The sequence below is a fragment of the Pseudophryne corroboree genome, chromosome 9 (assembly GCF_028390025.1).
Source record: "Pseudophryne corroboree isolate aPseCor3 chromosome 9, aPseCor3.hap2, whole genome shotgun sequence".
Lineage (NCBI taxonomy): Eukaryota > Metazoa > Chordata > Amphibia > Anura > Myobatrachidae > Pseudophryne > Pseudophryne corroboree.
The window spans coordinates 196,345,398-196,367,911 of record NC_086452.1 but is presented as its reverse complement, the minus strand read 5'-3'; the positions used below and the strand labels follow the sequence as shown (position 1 = coordinate 196,367,911).

The 22,514-nt window shown below is 45.9% G+C and overlaps 1 protein-coding gene across 2 annotated transcripts in view; it reads right to left on the bottom strand.

Moving 5' to 3' along the window:
• Window positions 1–17,777: 17,777 nt before the first annotated feature.
• Window positions 17,778–22,514, bottom strand: part of SLC35A3 (solute carrier family 35 member A3) — a 213,672-nt gene continuing 208,935 nt past the window's right edge. For both annotated transcript variants that reach the window (XM_063940064.1, XM_063940063.1), the window contains exon 8: window positions 17,778–18,596. In XM_063940064.1, coding sequence (XP_063796134.1) covers window positions 18,506–18,596 — 91 coding nt within the window. In that variant the 3' untranslated portion in view covers window positions 17,778–18,505. The remainder of the gene's footprint in view (window positions 18,597–22,514) is intronic.

The following is a 22,514-nucleotide window of genomic DNA, read 5'->3' as shown; positions in this document are numbered from 1 at the left end:
TTGTCACCATATCGATCACGAGCTTTGTGGCCTCCCAGGATGCAACGGGCTCGTCCATATAATCCCGCCCACCGACTCAGTCAAATCAGTTGTTTCCAAAGCATTTAGGCAGGAGCATTATGTTGAACCCTATTCAGGCGAGAAGAACACACATGCACACCCTTCCACGCAAGAGGGAAGAAGTTAGTGAGTATAAAGATTCTCAAATCAGGTGCGTCAGGGTGGGATCCCTATGGAAACCTGTGGACATAGGAGAAATACCGTTATCAACGGTAAGTTCTTACCATAACGTATATTTCTCCGGCTGGGTCCACAGGTTATCCACAGGATAACATTGGGATTTCCCAAAGCAAATTTTTAGTGGTGGGGATGCTCCTGATTGAACAGGAGAACCTTTTGCCCGAATTCAGCGTCATGAGAGGCAAAGGTATCCAAGGCATAATGTCTAATGAATGTGTTAATGGAAGACCATGTGGCTGCCTTACATATCTGTTCTGCTGAAGCACCATGTTGTGCTGCCCATGAAGGACCTACATTACGTCTAGAGTGAGCAGAGACATTAACCGGAACAGGGAGATCAGCACGAGAGTATGCTTCTGAAATCGTGATTCGAAGCCACCTTGCTAGCGTCTGTTTAGTAGCAGGCCATCCCCTCTTATGAAATCCGTAGAGAATGAAGAGAGAATCTGTCTTTCTGACCGCACTGGTATGATCTATGTAGATTCTTAATGCACGGACTACGTCCAGCGACCCTTCTCCCACAGACAGTCCCGGTACCTGAAAAGCCGGGACCACAATTTCTTCATTAAGGTGAAACTTTGAGACCACCTTTGGAAGATAACCAGACCTAGTTCTGAGAACTGCTTTATCTGGATAGAAAATCGGAAAAGGAGACTTACACGACAGCGCTCCTAAATCTGACACTCTTCTAGCTGGTGCCATAGTCAGTAGAAAGAGTACTTTAGCTGTTAACCATTTAAGATCCACTTTCTTAAGTGGTTCAAATGGAGCACCTTGAAGGGCTTTGAGAACCAGACCTAAATCCCATGGCACTGCAGGAGGAAATAAAGGTGGTTGAATGCGCAGCATTCCCTGGAAAAAAGTATGCACATCCTGTAAAGTAGCAATTTTCTTTTGAAACCATACAATCAATGCCAAAACTTGAACTCTCAAGGAAGCCACCTTCAAACCCTTATCCATTCCTCCCTGAAGGAAATCTAAGATTCTGGATACTCTGAAAGATTTTGGATCCATCTCTCTTTCAGTGCACCAATGAATATAGGTTCGCCATATTCGGTGATAAACGCGAGCAGAGGAAGGTTTCCTTGCTCTAAGCATTGTTTGAATGACCTGTTGTGAAAAACTTCTTGATTCTAGGATAGAGGTATTAACAGCCACGCCGTCAAAGACAGCCGATCCAGATGCTTGTGACAACAGGGACCCTGCATTAGTAGATCTGGACGTTGAGGGAGCAGAATTGGTGCATCCAATGACATCCTCTGCAGATCTATGTACCAATGCCTTCTTGGCCATGCCGGAGCTATTAGAATCACGGCACCCCTTGCTTGCTTTATTTTCCTCACCACCCTGGGTAGCAGGGAGATTGGAGGAAACAGATATGCCAGATGAAATTCCCATTTCACTGACAGTGCGTCCACAAGGATCGCTCCGGGGTCTTTTGTTCTTGACCCGTATGCCGGAACTTTGTGATTCAGACGGGACGCCATGAGGTCTATCTCTGACAACCCCCACTTGTCTACTAGAGTCTGAAATACTTCCGGGTATAGAGCCCATTCGGTTTCCTGAATGGTGTGCCGACTGAGAAAGTCCGCTTCCCAGTTTAGGACTCCTGGAACGAACACTGTGGACAATGCTGGAAGATGGAGTTCTGCCCACCTTAGTATGTGACTTACCTCCTTCATCGCTTTTTGGCTGCGAGTTCTTCCCTGATTGTTGAGATGTGCTACTGCCGTTGCATTGTCCGAGCGGATCTGGACTGGTTTTCCTTGCAGAATGTCCTTTGCCTGAATCAGTGCCATATATATGGCTCGTAGTTCCAACAAATTTATTGTCAGTCAACTTTCCTCTTTGGTCCATTGTCCCTGGAACCAAAATTTCCCGGACACTGCTCACCAGCCCTGAAGACTGGCATCCGTTGTCAGGATCTCCCAATCTGATATCCAAAAGGGTCTCCCCTTGTCTAGATGGGATGTCTGTAGCCACCAGGCTAACAACCTTTTTACTTCTACTGGAAGTACCATCATTTGTTTCTTTATTGTCTGATGTACTCCATTCCATATGGTTAGGATCAGATATTGCAAAGGTCTTGAGTGGAATTGTGCATATTCCACCATGTCGAACGTTGACACCATCAACCCCATCACTCACATTGCCGTGTGAACTGATATTGTTTGACTGTGCAACAATTCCTGAGTCATTAACTGCACCTTGGATATTTTTCCCACAGGTAGAATTATTTTCTGAAGACCTGAATCCAATACAGCCCCTAAGTGAATCATCAGTTGTGACGGAATTAGAGACGGCTTTGCCCAATTTATGAACCATCCATGTTTCTGTAGACAAGTTATTGTCTGTTGGAGATGGCTCAAGAGCAATTCCTGGGAATGTGCCAGGATTAAAAGATCATTGAGTTATGGAAAAATTATTATCCCCTGCTTGCGGAGATAATCTGCCATAACCACCATGATCTCGGTGAACACTCTGGGGGCTGTGGCCAACCCAAATGGTAAGGCTTGGAACTGAAAATGTTGCTGGAGGATAGCGAACCTGAGGTAACACTGATGGGACAATGCAATAGGCACATGCAGGTAAGCATCCTGTATATCCAGAGATACCATGTAATCCCCTGGTTCCATGGCCAAAATTATGGAACGTAATGTTTCCATATGGAATCTTGGTACCCAAATCTATTTGATTAACATTTTGAGATTGAGGATGGGTTGAAACGACCCATTTGATTTCTGGACCAAGAATAGGTTGGAGTAAAACCCCTTCCCCCATTGTTCCGGAGGTACTGGGACGATTACTCCTGACTGAAGCAATTTGTGAACTGCTTCTTGCAGTGCCCTGGCCCTCGTCTCTACGTGAGACGGGCTGGTACAAAAAAACCTTCGAGAAGGCTGATTTTTGAATGGGAAAACATAACCCCGAGATACCACTTCTTGCACCCAAGTGTCTGTTGTCGACCGCTGCCATGTGTGCGCAAACTGAAGAAGACGGCCCCCTACCTTGGAGTCCCCCAAGTGGAGACCCGCACCCTCAGGCTGATGGTTTCTGTTCTGGTTTGGAAACTGGTCCTCCAGTGGCCCACTGCTTCCTTGATTTACCAGACTTATTGTACTGGGTTTGCTTTGATTCATTTCTACCTTTTGTTTTACCGTGCCACCGAAATGGCCTAAATCCTGAACCCTCAGGCTTAGGAGTATAACTGGCAGGAAATGTAACCTTCTTGGATTCAGCTACTGACTCCAGAATCTCTGTCAATTCCTTACCGAAAAGAATGTTCCCAACAAAAGGCAAAGCTTCCAGAACCTTTTTGGATTCTGAATCAGCTTTCCATATACGTAGCCAAATTGCTCTGTGAGCAGCTACCATTAAGGCTGATGCTTTGGAAGCAATCGTACCCATATCCATTGCTGCTTCTTCTAGAAATAGCGCAGCTTGTTTCATATGGGCTATATGAGACTCCTGCTCCCTAGTAGGTGCTAAAAGTCCATTCTCTAATTCTTCAGCCCATCCAACTACCGCTTTTGCCATCCAGGCTGAGGCCATAGCAGGCCTTATGACTGCCCCTGACAGAGAAAATATGTTTTTCAAAAAACCATCCGCTCTTCTGTCTGTGACATCATTTAATGATGTTGATGGCAAGGGTAAAACAGATTTTCGCACAAGTCGAATGACGTGCGTATCTACTTTAGGAGGCACTTCTCTTTTTAAACAGTCCCCAGTTGGAAAAGGGTAGTACGAATCCCATTTTCTTGGGATTTTATATTTCTTATTGGGCATAGCCCAAGGTTCCTCCATAATTTCCGTCAGTTCTTCTGACCCCGGAAACTCAACACTAACTGTTCTGGGACATTTAAACACAGGTGCTTTAGTTTTTACTACCGGCTCAACTGAATCTTCTGGAGACAGAATCGCCTTCATTGCTCCAATTAACTCTATTAGCTATATCTTCTGAGCTGAAGCCCTCTATTTGTTCTTCATAAGGTGAAGTAGAGTATATGGAGTCATCATCTGTTGTATCCTCCTGTGTAGCCTGTGCATTAGATGATATATTTACCCTTGGTTTATCAGCTTGTTGACTTGTAGAAGCTGTAGGGTCTATACCATAAGATGGGAGCTGCATGTATGGGTTAATCGTGTAAACCATTCCTGCGGTTGGAGCTGCAGGGGCCAACCTGTCAGCTATACTGGATAGAGTCTGTGCAAATATGGCCCAAGGTGGATCTATTTGTTGTTGAACAGGGATTTCTTTGCAGTCTGCTGAAAAGAAAAACAAATTTGCACAAAACCCATTATTTCCCAGGGATTGAGTTATTAACCCCACCTTGCAGGATAAACATGTTTTAAGTGTTGGTGTTACTGTTGTAACCTCGTCACCTTTGCCACTCTTAGACATGATAAATAATCAACTCTTCCACAGTATACTACACCATCTGTGACTGAAAACACTTTATATTGCATAAAAAGTTATATCAATCTGACCCCAACCCAAGCACCAGCATTGAGGTTCAGAAAAAACACTGACAAACATATATAAAGTCAGCAATCACACTAGCAGTCAGCCACATGATATGGGTGGTCATTCCGAGTTGTTCATTCGTTGCCGATTTTCGCTATGCTGCGATTTGTTGCTAAATGCGCATGCGCAAGGCACGCAGGGCGCATGCGCTTAGTTATTTAACTAAAAACGTAGCAGTTTTGCTGTTGTTCGTGCGGCGCTTTTCAGTCGCACTGCTGATCAGTGAGTGATTGACAGGAAAGGGGTGTTTCTGGGTGGTAACTGAGCGTTATCCGGGAGTGTGCTAAAAAACGCAGGCGTGTCAGGGAAAAACGCGGGAGTGTCTGGAGAAACGGGGGAGTGGCTGGCCGAACGCAGGGCGTGTTTGTGACGTCAAAGCAGGAACTAAACGGACCGAGCTGATCGCAATCTAGGAGTAGGTCTGGAGCTACTCAGAAACTGCAAGAAAATATTTAGTAGCAATTCTGCTACTCTTTCGTCCGCTATTCTGCTAAGCTAAGATATACTCCCAGAGGGCGGTGGCCTAGCGTGTGCAATGCTGCTAAAAGCAGCTAGCGAGCGAACAACTCGGAATGAGGGCCATTATTAGTCATATGAGCATATTATCAACTACAACACATTTCAAGTATGTAGGCGTACATCTACCGTTTTCTGTACTATACAGTTATTTTAATGTATTCAGACGCAATTGTGGAGAAAAACTACAGCATTGTACAAAACTCATATGCAATAGGCACTAAACTTAACTATTCATACTAACACAGTAGAAAGAAATTTAGTGCTGTATAACCCTTAGTCTGTAGAGTGGGATACAGGGAGACTCACCCCACTTCCAGGATCGATCAATAAGTTAACAAACCGCTGAGTGGATCCAGACGCTATTAGTGTACACTGCCGCTCCAGTATTTTTATTGGGCACAGACGCTCAGTGAACGTTAGTGCATGCAGACGCTCCTGTCTGAGACCCAGTCTCTTAGCGGTCAAACCTTAGTGTATACTGACGCAGCGCCATGCTGCGACCGAGTTCCCTCGTGGTAGCGTCTGAGTCGGAAGTGAGGCAATCAGTTCATGGCGGGAGACGCTCGGTAACTGGTCATGAACTGGGGGGAGGGGCGACCAGGAGAGCGTCTGACTCCCCACTGCTGGCATCAACCCTAGGGATCGCAGCCTCAAACTAATCCTGGTGCCTTCTGATCCCTAAAGCCTAGTGCTAGAGCACCCGTGGTGATGGCGCGCCAGCTACTGTTTGGTAGTCTCCTCCCAAATCAGTGTGGCTGTGTCCGTATTCCCCCTCTAAGCGGAACCGATGCCTTACCTTCTCCCCATGCTCCGACCACAGCCTGATAAAGTCTGTTGGACCTGCTAGTAACATCCGACACAGACGCCCGTCGAGACAGCACTTGTACCATGGGTAAGCGTTGTTGCGACCCGGCGGAGAGTTGTTGGAGTGACTCTTTCCAATATGCATGTAAGACGCTGCTAGGAAAGTTCACTCAAAAAAAGGTAAGACTATAAAAATAAATCAAATTCAAAGCATAGGGCTGCCAAACACAGCAGCCCTGTGACCATGGTCTGACTCCTGCCGCACCAAACAAAAAACTGATTTGACTGAGTCGGTGGGCGGGATTATATGGACGAACCCGGTGCATCCTGGGAGGCCACAAAGCTTGTGATCGATTTGGTGCCAATCCGCTGACGCTCAAGCATATCCCAATGTTATCTGTGGACCCAGCCGGCGAAAGACTAGATGTATATCACAGGGTACTTGTACTAAATAACCCTGAATTTATGCACTTGTTCTTAACTAACACTGTCTAAACGACTGTTAAGTTTGATTAACTTTCAGGAAAGAAAGCAATACCTTAAATGCACAAATGTTCAGGCCGCTGCGACCGTTGAGTGTGTGTGTGAAACCCCTATGAGATGCATACACGTTGCGTAAGCATGCCGTCATGCTGTAAGCACAAAGTAGCTAAACGTGTGGCGGAATACACTTTATAACCCCTAACAGGAAAGGAAATGTGACACCAATTGTATATGCAATGTTGAGGTCCAACCCAGCAACAAATATTTACTTAAAAGGGGGTACAACAGAAATACAATAACATAACAGAAAAGGCTACAATCAATGGATACATACGTTTGTTCGCCAGCGCCACCCGGTTCCGGTCCTCAGTCAATCTGGATAGATGACCTTCAGAGAATGTACTGAGCCCAGCTAGGAAGCTTGGCTTTTATACAATGGTCCAAAACATGAAACAAAGGAAACTGTAATCTCTTCATCCATAGGTTAAAGGTCATTTACAGTACATGAGGGGTCATAAGTGGGTTTGAATAGGTGGGCGATGCCTGGTCCAGGTGCTCTTGCAGATGTCCTCCACTGGGTTCCCGCCGAATATCAAGAGTACAGTAAATACAGTGTGATATTAATATTGTACTCCTGCGCATATCTATGCGCAGGCGCATGCTACTTTCTGCAAACTGCAATCGGAATATTGCCCTTGAAATACTGTACAGCTGGATACCAAACACCATCTCCTAACCTAATTCTGTCCCTTCATATCCTGTAAAGTTGAATCCCTCTGTTGTTATACTTCCAAGGTAAATGTAACTTGCTGGTGTGGTGCATGTAGGTTATGTGTAAATTATGCACTATGTGGATTAAATATCAGATATGTCTTTGTGGCTTTTCCATGCGAATGCATATGCTATCGTATTTACTCATACCACGCGCTCATACGCAGGACCTCGTGAGCCAATATACGCAAAGTGCGAGTATGCACACGCACGGCAGAACATGCACGCGCACGGAGGCCACTCTGTGTGGTGTTTGCACGTGATGCATGTGGCTATAATATTTTTGACTTCGACATGACATGTAGAATACTTAAGTGTCCTGTAAACGCACAGCACTGATTATGCAGGCGGCATTACAGAGGAGACATTGCTCCCAGTCCCAACGTCAGCGCAACATGTGTGTAATGGTACCCAAATGCTGACAGGGAATGAGGGAGACAGAGAGATGCAGCTCCAGGGCGGGAACATTTACTCTAATTGGCGCCCAGGGGCTGGGGAGGGGCTACAGGTCAGAGCCTTATCCCCTTGCTGGACTTCACCACCGGGTACTGTGGGCCATAATAAAACGGTATCTATACAAAACCGACCTATGCCCCTGCCCTGGTGGTCTAGTGGGGTCCCTGTACAAACACAGTGTCCACACCAGCGCGCATGGCCCGCCTCCTAATGGCTGCTCCGGATCGCGATTTTCTAACCTCCTCCCTAGATGCGGCCATACGATCCCGGAGAGCAGCGGTGAGTGTGTGTGCCCTTGGTGAAGAACCGTAGCCTCCACTGTAAGTACCCAGAAACCAGGGATGCGGGAGTATACAGCGCCGCTGGGGGAGGTGATGGAGCTACAGCAGATGTCAGAGTGACATCTAGCACTAAGAGTGCCTCTGCTGCAGCCCTTGAAGTCTTCTATCTTCTTTTAAAAAGCTCTTTTCAGGGCTGCTGGAGCAGCCCTGCCTGTTAGCTGCCTGCACTGCAGGAACCAACTTACAAACTGAGCTTCTGTGCATGGAGGCGGGGTTATAGAGGAGGCGGCGCTGAGCATCTTGGGAACAGTCAAAGCTGCCTCGGATCAAGATCCTACTCTACACCCCGATGTTATTCCCTGTGGAACCCCAGTGTACCCCGCTGCAGAAATACCCCATACCTGCTTGACAGGAATACAACTAGTGACTGGTGGGCCCAGGTGCGACAATATGGTTTGGGCCCCCAGTCCTAAAACTGGCCATCTTTGCATACGGCCAAAAAAAGAGGTGCAGCCTTGCCTTCATATACTAGACAGCACCAGTGACTCCCATATATTACAGACAGCATTGGAGAGCTCAGTATACTGCAGACCACACCAGTAACCACTGTATACTGCAGACAGCACCAGTGAACCCCCTTATACTGTGGACAGCATCAGTGCACACCGTATAATACAGATAGCATTGGTGACCCCTGTATAATAGACAGCATTAGTGACCGCCATATATCCAGAGAACATTAAACTCATGACATTCAGACTTGTAAAATATAGGGCCCACATCTGGCAACATTATGAGTCAGACTGACTTATTATACACTGCTGCAAAGAAGAATAAGGATGGTGGAGGAGAAGAGGGGTACCAGCAACAGGAGGGAGGAGGACCAGCTAGGGTGAGGCGATGGTGCCAACAGTTCAAAAAATAAGATTTTAAACCTACCGGTAAATCTATTTCTCCTAGTCCGTAGAGGATGCTGGGGACTCCGTAAGGACCATGGGGTAAAGACGGGCTCCGCAGGAGATAGGGCACCTAAAAATAACTTCGACTCTGGGTGTGCACTGGCTCCTCCCTCTATGCCCCTCCTCCAGACCTCAGTTAGAGAACTGTGCCCAGAGGAGATGGACAATACAAGGCAGGATTTAGCAATCCAAGGGCAAGATTCATACCAGCCCACACCAATCATACCATGTAACCTGGAACATACATAACCAGTTAACAGTATGAACAACCGACAGTAACGGTCCAAGACCTATTCCAACTGTAACATAACCCTTATGTAAGCAACAACTATATACAAGTCTTGCAGAGTTTCCGCACTGGGACGGGCGCCCAGCATCCTCTACGGACTAGGAGAAATAGATTTACCGGTAGGTTTAAAATCTTATTTTCTCTTACGTCCTAGAGGATGCTGGGGACTCCGTAAGGACCATGGGGTTTATACCAAAGCATCCAATCGGGCGGGAGAGTGCGTATGACTCTGCAGCACCGACTGAGCAAACGCTAGGTCCTCATCAGCCAGGGTATCAAACTTGTAGAATTTAGCAAAAGTGTTTGACCCCGACCAAGTCGCCGCTCGGCAAAGCTGTAATGCCGAGACGCCTCGGGCAGCCGCCCACGAAGAGCCCACCTTCCTAGTGGAATGGGCTTTAACCGAATTTGGTACCGGCAATCCAGCCGTAGAATGAGCCTGCTGAATCGTATTACAGATCCAGCGAGCAATAGTCTGCTTCGAAGCAGGTGCGCCAATCTTATTAGCAGCATACAGGACAAACAGAGCCTCTGTTTTCCTAATTTTAGCCGTTCTGGCTACATAAATCTTTAAGGCCCTGACTACATTCCAGGTATCTGGAATCCTCCAGGTCACTTGTAGCCACAGGCACCACAATAGGTTGATTCATATGGAATGAAGAAACCACTTTAGGCAAAAATTGCGGACGTGTCCTCAATTCAGCTCGATCCACATGAAAATTCAAGTAGGGGCTTTTGTGTGACAAAGCCGCCAATTCAGACACTCGCCTTGCTGATGCCAAGGCCAACAGCATGACCACCTTCCAGGTAAGAAATTTCAACTCAACCTTGGTAAGCGGTTCAAACCAGTGTGATTTTAAGAACTGCAACACCACGTTCAAGTCCCATGGTGCCACTGGAGGCACAAAAGGGGCTGGATGTGCAGCACTCCCTTTACAAACGTCTGGACTTCTGGAAGAGAAGCCAATTCCTTCTGAAAGAAAATCGAGAGGGCCGAAATCTGTACCTTAACAGAGCCTAATTTCAGGCCCATATCCACTCCTGTCTGTAGGCAGTGGAGAAAACGACCCAGATGAAAATCTTCCGTAGGCACATTCTTGGACTCACACCAAGACACATACTTTCGTCAGATACGGTGATAACGTTTTACCGTCACCTCCTTCCTAGCCTTTATTAAAGTAGGGATGACCTCTTCCGGAATCCCCTTTTTCGCTAGGATTCGGCGTTCAACCGCCATGCCGTCAAACGTAACCGCGTTAAGTCTTGAAATACACAGGGCCCCTGTTGCAACAGGTCTTCCCTGAGAGGAAGAGGCCAGGGATCTCCTGTGAGCATCTCTTGTAGATCTGAGTACCAGGCCCTTCGAGGCCAGTCTCGGACAACGAGTATCGTCTGTACTCTTCTTCGTCTTATGATCCTCAACACTTTTGTGATGAGAGGAAGAGGAGGAAACACGTAGACCGATTTGAACACCCACGGTGTTACCAGAGCGTCTACTGCTACTGCCTGAGGGTCCTGAGACCTGGCACCATACCTCCGAAGCTTTTTGTTGAGGCGTGACGCCATCATGTCTATTTGAGGAGTTCCCCAAAGACACGTTACGTCTGCAAAGACTTCTTGATGAAGTCCCCACTCTCCTGGATGGAGATCGTGTCTGCTGAGGAAGTCTGCTTCCCAGTTGTCCACCGGAATGAAGACAGCCGACAGAGCGCTTACATGATTTTCCGCCCAGCGAAGGATCCTTGTGGCTTCCGCCATCGCGACTCTGCTTCTTGTCCCGCCTTGGCGGTTCACATGAGCCACTACTGTGACATTGTCTGATTGAATCAGAACTGGTAGGTTTCGAAGAAGACTCTCCGCTTGTCGAAGGCCGTTGTAAATGGCCCTGAGTTCCAATACATTGATGTGTAGACAGGACTCCTGGTCTGACCAAAGACCCTGAAATTTTTTTCCCTGTGTGACTGCTCCCCATCCTCGGAGGCTCGCGTCCTTGGTAACCAGGATCCAATCCTGAATTCCGAACCTGCGACCCTCCAGGAGGTGAGCACTTTGCAACCACCACAGCAGGGACACTCTGGCCCCTGGGGACAGAGTTATTTTCCGATGTAAGTGCAGATGGGACCCGGACCACTTGTCCAGAAGGTTGCACTGAAAAGTCCTTGCATGGAACCTTCCGAAGGGAATGGCCTCGTAGGCCGCCACCATTTTTCCCAGAACTCGAGTGCATTGGTGAACTGACACCCTTTTCGATTTTAGCAGGTCTCTGACCATGTTCTGGATGTCCTGGGCTTTCTCTATTGGGAGGAAGACCTTCATTTGTTCCGTATCCAGTATCATACCTAGGATCGGTAGTCGAGTTGTCGGAATCAACTGTGACTTTGGTAGATTTAGAATCCAACCGTGTTGCTGGAGCACTCTCAGAGAGAGCGCCACACTGCTCAGCAATTTCTCCCTTGATCTCGCTTTTATCAGGAGATCGTCCAAGTATGGGATAATTGTGACTCCATGCTTGCGCAGGACCACCATCATTTCCGCCATTATCTTGGTGAAAATCCTCGGGGCCGTGGAGAGTCCAAACGGCAACGTCCGAAATTGGTAATGACAATCCTGTACAGCGAATCTCAGGTATTCCTGATGGGGGCATATATGGGGACATGAAGGTACGCGTCCTTTATGTCCAAAGACACCATAAACTCCCCCTCCTCCATGTTGGCTATTATTGCTCTGAGAGATTCCATTTTGAATTTGAATCTTTTTATGTACAGGTTTAGGGATTTCAGATTCAAAATAGGTCTGACCGAATCGTCCGGTTTCGGGACCACAAATAGGGTTGAGTAGTAACCTCTTCCCTGCTGGTGCAGGGGAACCTTGCTTATCACTTGCTGTATACACAGCGTCTGAATTGCAGCTAACACTATGGCCCTCATTCCGAGTTGATCGCTCGCAAGGCGAATGTAGCAGAGTTACACACGCTAAGCCGCCGCCTACTGGGAGTGAATCTTAGCTTCTTAAATGTGCGACCGATGTATGCGCAATATTGCGATTACAAACGAGTTAGCAGTTTTTGAGTAGCTTCAGACTTACTCTGCCTGTGCGATCAGTTCAGTGCTTTTCGGTCCTGGCTGACGTCATAAACACACCCAGCGTTCGCCCAGGCACACCCACCGTTTCCCCGGCCACTCCTGCGTTTTCTCCGGAAACGGTAGCGTTTCCAGCCACACGCCCCTAAAACGCCGTGCATCCGCCCAGTAACACCCATTTCCTGTCAATCACAATGCGAACGTCGGAGCGATGAAAAAGCCGTGAGTAAACTTACTTTCTTCATAGTAAAGTTACTTGGCGCAGTCGCAGTGCGAACATTGCGCATGCGCACTAAGAGAATTCTCACTGCGATGCGATGAAAATCTCCGAGCGAACAACTCGGAATGAGGGCCTATATCCCTTTCCGATGTGGAAGCTGGTAGGGCCGATTTGAAAAATCGGCGCGGGGGCACCTCCTCGAATTCCAATTTGTAACCCTGGGAAACTATGTCCAACACCCAGGGATTCAGGTCTGAACTGACCCAGGCCTGACTGAAAAGTCGAAAACGTGCCCCCACCGGTGCGGACTCCCTCAGGGGAGCCCCAGCGTCATGCTGTGGGGTTTGGAGCAGCCGGGGAGGACTTTTGTTCCTGGGCACCTGCCGAAGCAGGTGCTCTTTTGCCTCTGCCCTTACCTCTGGCGAGGAAAGAGGATCCCCGACCTCTTCTGGACTTGTGCGACCGAAAGGACTGCATCTGATAGGGTGTTACTTTCTTTTGCTGTTGGGGAATATATGGTAAAAAAATTGATTTACCTGCTGTAGCTGTGGAAACCAGGTCCGTCAGCCCATCCCCAAACAATACATCACCCTTATAGGGTAGTACTTCCATATGTTTTTTGGAATCCGCATCACCCGTCCATTGGCGAGTCCATAAGGATCTTCTCGCTGAGATAGACATGGCTTTGGCCCTAGAAGCTAGCAATTCAATGTCTCTTGCCTGCGATCTGCAGGGTCCTTAAGGGCCGCTGTGTCAGGAGACGGTAGCGCCACTTTCTTGGACAGGCGCGTCAGGGCCTTGTCCACAGTGGGGGGTGATTCCCAAATCTCCCTGTCCTGCTTAGGAAAGGGGTATTCTTTTGGGGATCTGCGGTCCCTTTTCCGGAGTCTCCCAAGCTTTTCCAAAGAATTCATTTAATTCATGAGATGTGGGAAAGTTAATAATCTGTTTCTTTTCCTTAAACATGTGTACCCTTGTGTCGGGGACCGAGGGTTCATCCTCAATATGCAACACATCCCTTATTGCCACAATCCTACACTGAATGGTTTTAGTCACCCTAGGGTGCAATTTTACTTAGTCGTAGTCGACACTGGAATCAGAATCCGTGTCGGTAGTAGTGTCTTGTGTTAAGGGACGCTTTTGAGACCCCGACGGGCCCTGTGAGTCTGACCAATCCGAGGATTGACCCCCTGATGTCCCCCCTAATTCAGCCTTATCAAGCCTTTTATGTAAAGATGCCACACTTGCATTCAACATATGCCACATGTCCATCCAATCCGGAGTCGGCACAACCGACGGGGACACACCACTCATTTGCTCCACCTCCTCCTTGGAGAAGCCTTCCGCCTCAGACATGTCGACACGCACGTACCGACAACCCATACACACAGGGATTAACCTATAAGGGGACAAAACCCCAACCAGGCCATAAGGAGAGACAGAGAGAGAGTATGCCAGCACACACCAGCGCTTAAAAACACTGGAAAAAATATGACCAGATAGCGCTTTTCTATATATAATATACCAATTCCCACTCACTGCGTCGCTAATGTGCCCCCCTCCTCTTTTTTCCAGCCTGTGAAGTTCAGCAGGGGAGAGACCAGGGAGCCAGCGTTTTCCTCATGCAGCTTCTGTGGAGAAAATGGCGCTGGTTAGTGCTGAGGATCAAGCCCCGCCCACCCGACGGCGGGCTTCGGTCCCAGTGATTTTTCAATTAAAATGGCGGGGGATCATAGATTTACTGCCTACGCAGCCTAATCATCTGCATGTGCCCAAATGTGAGGTTTATTGCTGCCCAGGGCGCCCCCCCCCTGCGCCCTGCACCCTTCAGTGCTGCTCTGTGTGTGTGTGACTGATGTCTTCTGCTGCCTAAGATGTCTTCTGCCTTCTCATCCGGCTTCTATCTTCAGCATCTGTGAGGAGGACGGCGGCACGGCTCCGGGACGAACCCCAGGTGAGACCTGTGTTCCGACTCCCTCTAGAGCTAATGGTGTCCAGTAGCCTTAGAAGCAGTGCCCAACTTGACAAACCAGCTCTGCTTCTCTCTCCTCGGTCCCACGATGCAGGGAGCCTGTTGCCAACAGGACTCCCTGAAAATAAAAAACCTAACAAAATTCTTCTTCAACAGAAAACTCTGAAGAGCTCTCTGCAGTGCACCTATTCTCCTCTGGGCACAAGATCTAACTGAGGTCTGGAGGAGGGGCATAGAGGGAGGAGCCAGTGCACACCCATAGTCAAAGTTCTTTTTAATAGCCCTATCTCCTGCGGAGCCCGTCTATACCCCATGGTCCTCACGGAGTCCCCAGCATCCTCTAGGACGTAAGAGAAATGACGCTGGCGCTGCTGCAACTGCTGGGCAAGCATGGACTGCTGGGAGGAGGTACAGGAGCTCTGCGTGGACGCACTGGAGCAGCTGCTGTGAGACTGAGGAGCCTTACCACCAGAGCCAACCAGACCATTGCAAAATACTCATCAAGGAGTGTTGTAAAAACTTAAAATGTAAATCCCGGACACATAACATTAAGAGTGCCATAAATGCTGCACCACTGCTCTAGATTTTTTTTTTTTATGGCAGGCCCCGATGCAATGCACTGGCTGCATTGCTGCTAGTTCCGCCTCTACTCCTTGGTTCCTACCCTGACTTCCTGGTCTGGGAGTGGGGACTCTTTATCATCCACATCTGAACTGTGGCATCTGTGCTAAATGTCTTGTTGCCCGGGAAGAGGAAAAGGAACCGTCCTCCGTTAAAAAAAAAAAAAAAAAAATGTTTTGGGTTTCCAACCTCATGTATATATAATACTCATCCTATCCCTATCCATCAATCCTTCCCCTACACACCTAATCACGTGGTTACTGAAATAAGGAACAATGACAATGTTTAAATGCAAAGGTTTTTTATTATTCAAATGCATTTTTTCTTTAATAAATACAAACATTTTTAAATAAATACTTGGTTTCCCTCTCCTTGAATTTAAACACTTCGCTATTTATTAGTTTCTCACATTCAAATTTATGTAATTATTTTATTATTCCTATGCTCTTTCTACTTCTAAAATAAATGCTATCACTTTCATACAAGAGATAATGGTCATGTAACCTGATAAAGATGCAGGGCCTGATTCTAACTTGCACACATCGGAAAGTGGATAGTTGCTAACGCGACAATATGAACGCCCTAATGCCAGAGCAGCGCAACATCCTATTTCTTCCGTACCAGAGGGCAGCTGTCATTATCAGCGCTTACACTGGTTCTAGGTTCCAGAAGTACAATAGGAATAGGCATCCCCACCCGTATACTGAATATGGTGTAACTGTAGCAGCACATCTACCTCCTCCATGGAGATGGTTTTCTCCTGTACCTACACCTAGTAAACACGAGAAAAGTCACTTTCACGAGTGAGATTTCTCAGAATCGCCCGTAGAAGCATTGGGGATCTGCGTGCGACTGAGAATCAGGCCCAAAATGTGCACCATGAGTTCCCCAGAAACATAACCAAATTGCAAAATAAAAGTGTCGGGTTCAATCTCCAGTGTCCTAGTTTTAAGGGAAAAGGGGTGTGTGATATTTTTCTATTTGTGTGCCAATGATTATCGTTTCTGAGACCTTTCCTAGGGAAGCTCTGTAATATAAGAGGATCTGCACGGAACGGCTCAGAATAGACAAAAACCATCTAAATATAAATAATCTATCAAGGATCCTCCCTGAGGATTTACTCTGAGTTGCACGCTTGGGATGTCTCCTGCTCCATGCTGCCACAAACAGGTCATAATCTTGCCAGAAAAATAAAATAAAAAATCCCAGGCCTAATATATCTTAACATGTATTCTACACCTCTGCTTCCCGGTGGAAGCTTTCTTCCGTAAGAGCCTAGTTCCTTGCCTCTCCCCATTGCTAGTGCTGCTGTATGACACTGGCATGAGAGGGCTTCCGAAAAGAACCTTCATCTTCTGATGGCATCCAGACCTTGTATCAGCAAAGGACAGAAAACATGTCACCTGCAGAAGGGAAAGAGGGGAAGGGGGGCCTTATAACTTCTGGTGGGGTTCCTTCTCTGGCCTGACTCTATTGGAAGGAAGGAGTAACCCCTTCGTATCTGCTGCCATTGAAAAAATCATGGAAAAACAATCATAATGGTGATAGTCTATAAACTGATAAACTGTTTACACGGTGGACTTTTAAAGCTGGATAGAAACCTGGATTTTTATATTTGCATACAATTAATATTAATGTGTATACACACACACATACATACATATATATATATATATATATATATATATATCTATCTGTGTGTGTGTATACACATTAACATTAGTTGTATATATATATATATATATATATATATATATATATATATATATCAAACTTGTTCTTCTCCTGCAAAAAGAGTATGCTGCACATATAAGATATACCCTTTGTTTGAGTGTGTATAACAATTATATAGACTATAGGTGTCCTATCATAACTATTCCATGCCACTTTTAACCAGACATACCATATTATACCATATTAGCATATCAGCAAACCGCCCATAATTAAAATGTCATACAGTTCCTATATGGACCTGTATTGGAACTGTTAGTGTCTGAGTTACTGTGTTATTATATCAACAGCTTCTTTCATTGTTATTTAATCAATATGGAATTAAAACTTTGACAATAAGTCAGACTACACAAAGCAATAAATATCATTGTCCAGAAAAGAACCAACAGAATGCATCTATGCATTTAACACGTGTAAAAATGTCACTAGTTTGTCTTTTTTTTTTTAAATACTAATTTGCCAATAATTATGTTAATAAAACTACCACCAGGGGTCGAAAAAGTACACTGCCCAGAACGCTCACCTGGCACCGTGACGTTACTTTTATAGAGCTCAAATGAGTCCTCTGTCCTTCAAAAACAGACAAATCGGCAAAGCACAGAAAGAAAGAAAGAAAGAAAGAAAGAAAGAAAGAAAGAAAGAAAGAAAGAAAGAAAGAAAGCGAGAGAGAGAGAGAGAGAGAAACAAAGAAAGAGAAAGAGAGAGAAACAAAGAAAGAAATTAAACATATAGATACTGCAGCATTATAAAGTACTACTGTCATATGCATACAGTGGGTTGTACCATTTAGTTCACTAGAAAAAAGTGACATCACTTCTCACCACAGTGATGTCACTGCTCATAGTTTATTGACAAATTGCAGTTTCACAAATATTGGTCCAAACCACAAAGTGGATGCCACCATTGTGTGTGGCTAGCAGGAAGACTTTTAAAGTGTTTTTCCCTGAGGACAGAGCAATCGCTAATGACATAATAGATTTAAACACAAATTTGGTAAAAATGAATTTAATTACCCTTATAATAGTCTGTACAATGTAGACATTCCCACCCGCAAAGACCATGAGACATTCAAATATATACAAAACACATCCTATAGTATTGTTTTGTCTCTTCGGTAAAAAATGGGAAAAGAGCATTTTCCATCTCTTTGAAGCTGCCCCTTTGAATTAATCGGCGGTCAGACGCATGGTGGCTAAATCCCCAAATCCAAGCCCAAGAACCACCAAATTAAAAATCCATTTGCAATAGTTTAGATATTCCATAGAAAAAAAACACTGCATCATATCTGATCAGGAGAGTTCTGTGCAGCAACCCTGAAAATATAAATCAATGCTTCCCAGTTCAAGTATTCACATATTATAGAAATTTTCTTTTATCGTAAACTAGGATCAGTCACACACACGAAAAAAGGGAGCAGCAGTGCCTTATCCTGCGGTGTCGACGCTCTCCATACACGGCATTTCTGGCTTCATTCCTCCTCCACTCAGGAGTCCCGGGCCGTCTTTGGAGTAGCATGGCTGCACTCTGGAGAAATACTTCCCTGTACTCCAGACATCATGCTTTAATAGGGTTTGTAGACTGTTTAGGGTCGTAGCCATAGAGGAAAGTAGCCGAAATCACAAATATCGCCCCAATGAAAAACACACTGCAATAAAAGGAACAGCACAATTTGGTAAGCTTTTCGTTTCTACTCACAAACACATGACCAAAAAGCTCTAAAAGCCAAGTATTGGGTGTATGACCACCAGAACAAGACTGACATGAATACGCCAGAAAGTAAACTAGTGATTAGGTAGGTAAATGGGCAGAAGAAAGCATCAAAGAGCCTGTTGCAGACTTGGAAGGTAATTGGGTGGATATGAGCTGCGCAAGAGAAAATATACTTTATGGTAAGAACTTACCGTTGATAATGGTATTTCTCATAAGTTCACAGGATAACAATGGGATATGCTGAAGCGACAGCGGATTTGCACCAATCGGTCAAAGCTTTTCCAGCCTCCCAGCATGCAACGGGCCCGTCCACATATCCCGAACTCCTGGCTCAGGCAAATCAGTTGTATTCCAAAGCTCAAGGCAGGAGCATCATAGATAGCCCTAATCAAGCGATAAGAACACACATGCATACCCTTCCGTACAAGAAGGAAGAGGTTAGTGAGTAAAAGGATCCTCAAATCAGGTGCATCAGGGTGGGATCCCTGTGGATCCTGTGGACTTAGGAGAAATACCGTTATCAACGGTAAGTTCTTACCATAACGTATATTTCTCTGGCAGGGTCCACAGGTTATCCACAGGATAACAATGGGATTTCCCAAAGCAATTTTGTGGTGGGGACGCTCCTGACTGGACAGGAGAATCCTTCGCCCGAATTCAGCGTTATGAGAGGCAAAGGTATCAAAGGCATAATGTCTAATAAATGTGTTAATGGAAGACCATGTGGCCGCCTTACATTCTTCTGAAGCACCACATTGTGCTGCCCATGATGGACCTACCTTACGAGTAGAGTGAGCAGATACATTAGCCGGAACAGGGAGATCAGCCTGAGAATATGCGTCTGAAATCGTCATCCGAAGCCATCTTTCCAGCGTCTGCTCATCAGCAGGACATCCTCTCTTGTGAAATCCGTAGAGAATGAAGAGAGAATCTGTCTTTCTGATGGCACTGGTACGATCCATGTAGATCCTTAATGCACGGACCACGTCCAGCGATCTAGTTCTGAGAACTGCTTTATCTGGATAAAAAATCAGAAAAGGGGAACGACATGATAATGCCTCTAAATCTGATACTCTTCTAGCTGACGCCATAGCCAGTAGAAAGAGAACTTTAGCTGTCAACCAATCCACTTTATTAAGTCGTTCAAAAGGGGCAACCTGACGGGCTTTCAGGACTAGACTTAAGTCCCAAGGCACTGTAGGAGGAACAAAGGGAGGTTGAATGCGCAGCATTCCCTGGAAAAAAGCATGCACATCCTGTAAATTGGCAATTTTCTTTTGGAACCATACAGTCAATGCCGACACTTGCACTCTCAAGGAAGCCACCTTCAAACCTTTATCCATTCCTGCCTGAAGGAATGCTAAGACCCTGGAAACTCTGAAAGATTTAGGGTCCATTTTCCATTCACTGCACCAATGAATATAGATTTGCCATATTCGGTGATAAATGCGAGCTGAGGAAGGTTTCCTTGCTCTGATCATAGTTTGAATTACCTGTTGTGAGAATCCTTTTGACTTTAGGATAGAGGTTTCAAGAGCCACGCCGTCAAAGACAGTCGATCCAGATGTCTGTGATAACAAGGGCCCTGCATCAGTAGATCTGGACGTTGAGGGAGCAGAAGTGGAACATTCATCAACATCCTCTGCAGATCTGTGTACCAATGCCTTCTGGGCCAAGTCGGAGCTATTAGTATCACGGCACCTTTTCCTTGCTTAATCTTTCTCACCACCCTGGGTAATAGGTTGATTGGAGGAAACACATAAGTCAGATGAAAGTCCCATCTCACTGACAGGGCATCCACAAAGATCGCTCTGGGATCCTTTGTTCTTGACCCGTGTGCGAGCACTTTGTTGTTCAGACGGGACGCCATGAGATCTATCTCTGGCAACCCCCACTTGTCTACTAGAGTCTGGAAGAACTCCGGGTGTAAAGCCCATTCGCTTGCCTGAATGACGTGTCGATTGAGAAAGTCTGCTTCCCAGTTTAGGACTCCCGGAATGAACACTGCGGACAAGGCTGGATGATGAAGTTCTGCCCACTTTAGTATGTGACTTACCTCCTTCATCGCTTTTAGGCTGCGAGTTCCTCCCTGATGGTTGAGGTACGCTACTGCCGTCGCATTGTTCAAGCGGATCTGGACTGGTTTTCCCCAAAGAATGTCCTTTGCCTGAATCAGTGCCATGTATATGGCCCAAAGTTCCAGTATATTTATTGGCAGGCAACTTTCTTTCTTGGTCCATTGTCCCTGAAAACACAACCTTCCTGACACTGCTTCCCAGCCCTAGAGACTGGCATCTGTCATCAGAATTTCCCAATCTGATATCCAGAAGGGTCTCCCCTTGTCCAGATGGGATGTCTATAGCCACCAGGCTACTGACCTTCTTACTTCTAATGTAAGAACCATAGTCTGTGTTTTTATCGTCTGATGTAACCCATTCCATTTGGCAAGAATCAGACACTGCAGAGGCCTCAAGTGTAATTTTGCATACTCCACCATGTCGAATGTTGACACCATCAAACCCATCATGCGCATTGCTGCGTAAATGGATACCTTTTGACTGTGTAACAAGTCCTGAATCCTTGACTGAACCTTGGATATCTTGTTCAGAGGTAAAATTACTCTCTGAAGCCTTGAATCCAGTAAAGCCCCCAAGTGAGTCATCCGCTGTGACGGAACCAGAGACGATTTTGCCCAATTTATGAGCCACCTGTGGTTCTGCAGGCACGTTATTGTCTGTTGCAGATGACATAAGAGCAATTCCTGCGTCTGTGCCAGTATTAAAAGATCGTCGAGGTATGGAAATATTCTTAACCCCTGCTGGCGGACATAAGCTACCATTACCACCATAACCTTGGTAAATACTCTGGGGGCTGTGGCTAACCCAAAAGGTAGGGCCTGGAACTGAAAATGCTGTTGGAGGATAACGAACCTGAGATAGCACTGATGGGACAATGCTATAGGAACATGTAGATAGGCATCCTGTATATCCAGGGATACCATATAATCCCCTGGCTCCATGGCCAAAATGATGGAACCTAATGTCTCCATGTGAAACCGAGGTACCCAAGTGTATTTGTTCAGCACTTTGAGATTGAGACTGGGCCGAAATGACCCACTTGGCTTCTGAACTAAAAACAGGTTGGAGTAAAAACCCTGTCCTCGTTGTGCAGGAGGAACTGGAATGACTACTCCTGACTGAAGCAATTTCTGGACTGCCTCTAACACAGCCCTGGCCTTCGTCTTTTCCCGAGATGGGCTGGTACAAAAAAAACCTTAGAGGAGGGTGCTTCTTGAAGACAAACGCATAACCTAGAGATACCGCTTCGTCAGGGTCACTTGCAAACATCAATTACAATAATCTGGGCAGTGAGCCAGAATCCTTTAGATGAGCCAATATAACAACATTGTTACATTTATCAGTCTGGGAGAATTAAAGAGTAACATCTGTGTAACATTTTAGAGAAACCCAGAAGCAAATATTTGTTCCTTTATATAAATATTACTGTAGCACTATTGTATCAGAATATACTGTTATTAGTCAGATAAGACAGTACATATCAGCTAATAGACACAAAAAAGACGCCCAGCTGAGAGTTTTTAACCAATTTATTTCTGTTTCTTTCTATCACACACAGTCTTGTCTATTCTTATATCACTTTATACTTTGTTTTGTTTTAATATTTCGCATTAGTGCATCCAAGAAATTTTGGATGCAATAGATTCTTTCCAATTATTTTAAGGTGATAATAAAAGTTAATTTTTACACAAAAAAACGTATGTGCACAGGAAACAGATCCCTTTCTTTCTTCTCTCTCTTTTGTCAGCAATCATACTAGCAGTCAGTCACATGTT